This window comes from Cariama cristata, unplaced genomic scaffold (assembly GCF_000690535.1).
Source record: "Cariama cristata isolate BGI_N322 unplaced genomic scaffold, ASM69053v1 scaffold32568, whole genome shotgun sequence".
Classification (NCBI taxonomy): Eukaryota; Metazoa; Chordata; class Aves; order Cariamiformes; family Cariamidae; genus Cariama; species Cariama cristata.
This window is the reverse complement of record NW_009631258.1, coordinates 54,983-61,340: the sequence shown is the minus strand read 5'-3', so window position 1 is coordinate 61,340 and position 6,358 is coordinate 54,983. Positions and strand designations below refer to the sequence as shown.

General features: G+C 40.4%; 1 protein-coding gene across 3 annotated transcripts; it reads left to right on the top strand.

The window, feature by feature from the left end:
- Window positions 1-580: 580 nt before the first annotated feature.
- Window positions 581-4,878, top strand: LOC104166070 (calcitonin gene-related peptide). Of its 3 annotated transcripts, none has more exons than XM_009705880.1 (4): window positions 581-672; window positions 989-1,120; window positions 3,902-4,086; window positions 4,404-4,878. In XM_009705880.1, exons 1-3 carry the CDS (start codon window positions 587-589, stop codon window positions 4,059-4,061), a joined length of 378 nt encoding a protein of 125 aa, XP_009704182.1. In that variant the 5' UTR covers window positions 581-586; the 3' UTR covers window positions 4,062-4,086; window positions 4,404-4,878. The 3 variants fall into 3 exon arrangements, with proteins under 3 accessions (XP_009704182.1, XP_009704181.1, XP_009704180.1); XM_009705879.1 differs by having other exon boundaries at window positions 3,899-4,086; XM_009705878.1 differs by lacking the exons at window positions 3,902-4,086; window positions 4,404-4,878 and adding an exon at window positions 1,940-2,485.
- Window positions 4,879-6,358: the final 1,480 nt, after the last annotated feature.

Below are 6,358 nucleotides of genomic sequence, written 5' to 3'. Positions count from 1 at the left end.
TTCTTATGACTAAGTTTTAACTTACCCTTTTTCTAGTTTCAGAGTAGCAATATTTATTGAAATCAAACTACTTAATTTTTGTAGTGTAATGTGTACTGGGATTTTAGTGTGCTAACTGCCAAGAAGCAAGCAGTTTCAGGTAAAGTGCTAACAGTGGCATTTCATTCTTAAAAATGTTAAACACTTCGTTATTTTTTTTCTGTGACTCATATCCCATAACTGTGCCTGTTCACGTTGGACATGCTGACTATGACATTGTGTGCAGTAGTCAGAGGAACGTGTTTTCCACCAGTTTGAGGCAAAGTCTGCATTAAGTTGAGTGCAGATATCTGCAGAACTGCTGGTCTGAAAAGATGTGCCTATGTCCCCTGTAATCGTGCTAAGTGATCTTAAAATTCTGAGAAAACAAAGCACAATAGCAATAATGAAAAGAAATGGGAAAGGTAATAAAGAAAAAAAAAAGTGCTGTTAGTATTTGTGCTAGTTGTGGCTAGGAAACAATGACCTCTTTAGTAGAACTTACAGGATTGAGAGGGTTGGAAAACAGCCATTGCTTGATATTCCTCTTTGTTGTAGAGAGGAAATCATGGTTATGCTGAAGATTTCATCTTTCCTTGCTGTTTATGCCTTGGTTGTGTGCCAGATGGATAGCTTCCAGGCAGCCCCAGTCAGGTAAGGAGTTGGTCCTGTTGCTGAGTGCTATATATGAATGGTATGGAAATATTTAATGTTCTTTAGAGATCTAGGAGGGAAATGGACTAGAATGAATGAGAAAGCTGGCTTCTTTTGATGTTATTTTTGACACTGTGGCTTTTTTATTGCATATATAAAACACCTAATGCTGTGCATGAGGATGGCTTACATATTCACACCAGTGAAAGACGCTGTCAATGACATGCAGTCATGCATGACAAACCCCTCTCTCCTGTGCATAGCTCCCTGCAACAGTCCGGGTTTTATTCATCCTGTTTTGCTTGCTTCTGCTTAGACCTGGCTTGGAGTCCATAACAGATCGAGTGACGCTCAGCGATTACGAAGCTCGGAGGTTATTAAATGCGCTAGTGAAAGAGTTCATACAGATGACAGCAGAAGAGCTGGAGCAAGCCTCTGAGGGGAACAGGTAAGGACTGCAGTCCTGTGGCAGGAGAAGGACAATGGGGGAAATATTATGTGTCTGATATTTAGCGAAAGCCATCTGAGCAGACCCTCTGCATGTCAAGATTTCTTTCTTTTCTTGGGGTTATGGCTAACTGGTAAAGGATGATACTGCAGAGACATCCTAATGTTGGTGTCAAGGGAGTGGCTTCCACCTGGTTAACCTGCTTCTATCTGTCTCTTATGACTGAAAGTGGAGGGCAATTTGAGCTTGAATGAGGGGGTTATGCTAAAATGTGGCAGCAAAAGGTATGTCTTCCTAGGGGGAGTGTTAGGGGCCATTCAGTTGCTCTTGGATTCTCTGTCATGAAAGTGCATGCTGTTGTAAGGCATGGAAAGTCCCCCATGGAACGAGGGGACATGTTCCTCCTAATGCACGCAGCACTGCTCTCCCCCCCACCCCACCCCCCCCGTAGACCAAAGGCATGCAGGAGCATTTGCATTATCCTAACAGGATTTGTATTGCAAAGCATGGTGGTGATGTACAAGAGACTGAACAGCATGCTGAATACATGGGAAGTAAAACTTCCTGACCCCTGACTATGAGCATCCAAAAGACTAATGGACTTGCTTTTCAACAAAGTTGAATTCATTGAAAAATAGTGTTTTCCTTCTGACTGCAGTTGTATGAACTCTCCTTGCATGGAATGTGATGTGAAGGGTTTGTTTGTTTAATTATTTTTTTAAGTTTCCTGATTGTAGGTATTTATCTAGAGAAGAAATGCATGAACATGCATGTTTGAGGTTATTCTTCCTTTGGGCATGTTTTTTTTCCCCCCTGCAGCCTGGATAGACCTATTTCCAAACGCTGTGCCAGTCTGAGTACTTGTGTGCTGGGCAAACTGTCTCAAGAATTGCACAAATTGCAAACTTACCCTCGCACTGACGTCGGGGCTGGAACTCCTGGCAAGAAACGAAATGTGCTGAGTGACCTGGAACATGAACGCTATGCAAACTATGGGGAACCCCTGGGAAGCAACTAGACATGCTTATTTCTCCCCTTCTCCCTTTTTTTGACCTGATGCATGTGGATCTAACTTTGATTGCTAACTTTGCTATGTTCTTTTGATTCTGTTTTTGACAGAGAATGTTTGAGATGGACCTAAAGTTAGGAAGACAGAGAACATAACATGCATACCAAGCTAGGGGAAAAAAAAATAAATAAAAATGAACAGCACTGCCTTGACATTTCAAATAATTTTCTTAGGCCCTAATTAAAAAAAAAAATTCTAAACAAAGCTCTTCATTTCTGGCTGCTAAATGTACAAGTAGACTCTTCTTTTGTGCTTGCCCATGCACTTGTTCAATAAACCTATTTTTCTATAAGGACTATATCTGCTTGGTTTAATAACTTGTTTTAGAATGTGATATTTCTAGATAAGTCTAGAAAAATTTTACAAGTTGTCTTAATGTTCAAGAGTGGCAGTGGCAATCATTCTAGAAAAGTTGAAAGAGTTGAAAGAAAAGTTAGAAATTGAAGTTTTACACATACGTTCATATGTAGTGATGTAATCAGGCATGCATGCAATCCTGTTAGTAAGGATCCTGAGAAGCAAAGGAATCGGGAAAGGCTCATGCAGATTTGTTCAAACTAGAAATGTAATCCTGTTTAAAACTGGGTACTGAATATTTCCAGGTAAGAATTTCGTATTCTTTTCCTTTTTTCCTTCTTACTTTACAATAGGTCTTTATGCTAGTATATTTAAATCTCGGGTATCTTTAAAATACTTGTATTATTTCAAGAAATGTAATATAGGTGAATTGCAAATTAAGGGAGAAAACCAGGTTTCTTTGAAGTTCTTCTGTTGCAGCACTGCATCTATCTTGTAACCAGGGACCTGTTCCAAAAAAATTGTCATTGATGTTACAAACAGTATTAATTGTTAATGTTAATAAACTGTCTTGTAATGCTTATCTGAGAAAAATCCCTCCTACTGCAAGAAAAAGTCATTGCTTTAGTAGAAAATTCTTCAAGCAAGGACTCTGTGAATGCGTATGCCTTGAAGTCCCCCATTAGCAAAATTATTAGGTGTAGGCTGAATGCTGAGCACAGAACAAATCCTGTTGAAGTCTGTGAACTCTCATGGTGAAGTGCTGAGGTAGACAGAGGTCTAACTCCAGGAAAGAGGGGTTCCCACGTTCCCATTAAATACATGGAAGCAGTATGTTTATGTGTGATTCAGCTCTGAAAGCAACTGGTCAGCTGCTGTGCAGGTACAGCCCTGCCAGAGTCACCGACAAAGCTTCTGTAGTCATCAGTGATGCGAGGATTTCGTGTGGTTTTGGGCTATAATGGAGCATAGGTGTTGAAGTGAGAAACTGAAGATCAGTGTCTGCTACTGTCCTTCAGCAGCACTACAAACAAAACACAGATCTAAGCTTCTGGAGGAAGTGGGGATTGGTTAAATGCTCCGGACCTGGACCTGGCTCCTCCTTGTTGGTCGTAATGACTTGCTGGAGGCAGGCAATGGCTCAGGTCTGCTGAAAATCTGGCTTGGCTTAGTCTTCAGTCCAAATGCCAAAGAAAGGAAGGGCTCAGCCACCTTTTGTAAACTGAGCCTGACACTTAGAAAAACATACAAGCTCTAAAAGATGCATCTTTAAGCTGTAAACACAAAAATTGCAAAAGCCTATTCTTTCTTCTGTAGAAGAATCTTCCCTAGGCATAGCATCCCTTACTGATGTTTCACTGTATGCAGGGTAGTTACTTTGGGAACTAACTCTTTGTTTTCCTTTTGAAAAGCAGCGTAACAGCACAGAAGAGGGCATGCAACACAGCAACCTGTGTGACCCATCGTCTGGCGGACTTCCTGAGCAGGTCGGGAGGAGTGGGCAAGAACAACTTCGTACCAACCAACGTGGGATCCAAGGCCTTTGGCAGGCGAAGAAGAAGCGTTCAAATATAAAAAGCTGAATGAGAATGTGAATACGGTAAATACACTGCAATAAACAGCATCAGCAGTGCAGGCAACCTGTGGCATTATCAGAATTTTAGTTTTACTGGATGAATAACAGACCTACAGTGATAATCTCTGAGAAAGCAGGGCGAGTAGCAGTATAAAGAAAGATGTTATGAATGTAACAGTAGCACATTTAGACTGAAGAAGAGCTTTTGTACATGTTTTGCTTGGATAACTAGCTTCACAGTGCATTAACCAAAAGCAACAGTTTGGTTGGAATTATTTGCTTATTTTACCTGTAACATTTCATTGTCAACATACAAATAACGCTGGCTTGCTTTCTTTCAGATTGCTATGAAACTGAAGATTCAACTTTAATTTCTAATGAAAGCAGCTCTTCTCCATAGATCAAGACAGCCAAAAAGAAGATTAGTTTTGCATCCTAATATTGAAAATGTTTTATTTAATACAAATGAAAACACTTCTGTTATGTATAGTATGAGAGGATCTAGTTATTAAAGTTAAATTATTGTATATTCTTTTTATATGCAACTCTATTTCAAATAAAATGTGACAGCATCTATTATTTATTTATCTTCCAGCTTATGTGATCCATGCTACTTAACCTGGCACTACTGCCAAAACTCGGGGATTATACTAAACTGCTGCCTAGCAGGGCATATGTGTATTATACAGCGTGCTGTGCCTTGATGTAAAACACTTAACTAACCTGATTGTACAGTATGTTTAAAAAAACAAAACAAACACTTCAATATTGTATCATTTGTGAATTTACGCAAAATTAAAAAAAGTATTTTAGATACACTTGGATTGAGAAACTGATTTTTCATTTGAACACACTTGTGGAAACATTTGGTACAAAACCAGCATCATTGCAGATCAGATGGCCCATTGATCTGCTGCAGCCTTATTAGCTATAAATACTAGGATTTGAGTCAAAAGTTCAGAACAGAAAGAATAGCTGCCTTTTTTATATAAATTCATAAAGCAGTAGCTCAAAAAGACACCGCTTAGTGAGACTTTGCTAGAAAAATAAAAAGGAGCCACAGTTACATTTAATAAAACCGTAGAGAATTCTTGATCATGTGTGGTTGAAGACTAAATGTTTTTATACAGGATGTAGTTCAGATGACGTGGCCTGACATACTGTGTAGATTTTTGCCTAAGGCCAAAAAAGTGTATTAGGAAGAGAAAAAGGAGCTACGGAAATGTACATTTCTCTTAAGTAATCTTGAGACAGAGTCTATTTAGGGATCAGGGAGAAATAATTAGAGAAAAGGGTAGCTGGAAGCAATCCATGGACTTCTAAGTGGTGCTGCCAACTTCCTCCTCAAAGCTGCTGCTGTTTCAGTTTAGTAGCTGAGTCAGATATTTGTTTAGATTTGTTTTGTGCTCCACAGCCGGACTCTAAAATCTGCTTCATCAGTTGAGATGAAGATCACCTCGCTGTGCGAAGTAGAGGTTAAGGCTCTCATGACATCTCTGTCTGTCTCTGCTGCAGGTGTAATAGCAAAAAGAGAAGCATGGTCAACCAGATGTAGACGTAGCCAGTGAGGCTATCCAGCGATGACGTGTCTGTACCATGCTCATTCGTGGCTATGGTTTCACTCCTTGGGGAACGTTTCAGCCCTGGTAAGTCAGTGTACAAAGCAGACCTTATAGCAGATACAAACCAGTTTAGGGGGAAAAGTCCCGGTGCTTAAATGGGTAAAGGAGCAATGTTCAGACATGACTTGCTAATCTGTTGCCCAGAGATAGCCTAGTGCCTTTTTCTGTTTTCCTCTGAAGTGTCTGAGGTTGGCCGCAACTGGGTATACTATGCCCGCACGGTGAACCACTGCCCTGTGTTTGTGTTAGGGTCCGGTTGGGTTACACCCAACTGCCAGTTTTGGAGCCTGGAAGCATTCTTTGCCAGGTTTCAGGTATTTTTTCTCATTTTCCTTTGCACAAAGTGGGGGTCATACACTGAGATAACCTGGCTTCCTCAGGAACGCCTTTCCCTGTCATCGCAGAGCCTCTGGGCACAGACGGCAGGTTGTCTCTTTTGTTCCCTCCTACAGCACCCAACAGCTTAATCTCCTCCAGGATTAAATGCCTAAGCACAGTTATTGGGATGAATACATGTAATTTAATGATTCATATTCAATAAGAAACCAGGCAATGTTTATGGGCCCCTTCTGGCTCTAAAATGTAAATGTTCAGACAGTTTATTTTTTTCCATTTACAGCCGTTCTCTGCTGAGAGACACCTCAGTCAGCTTCATGTAATTGTATGGCAGCCGT

Coding starts and splice junctions, on each gene's coding strand:
- LOC104166070 (XM_009705878.1), top strand. CDS start 587: ATGGTTATGCTGAAGATTTCATCTTTCCTTGCTGTTTATGCCTTGGTT. Junction 673..988: donor TTCCAGGCAGCCCCAGTCAG/GTAAGGAGTTGG, acceptor GCTTCTGCTTAG/ACCTGGCTTGGAGTCCATAA. Junction 1,121..1,939: donor CAAGCCTCTGAGGGGAACAG/GTAAGGACTGCA, acceptor TCCCCCCTGCAG/CCTGGATAGACCTATTTCCA.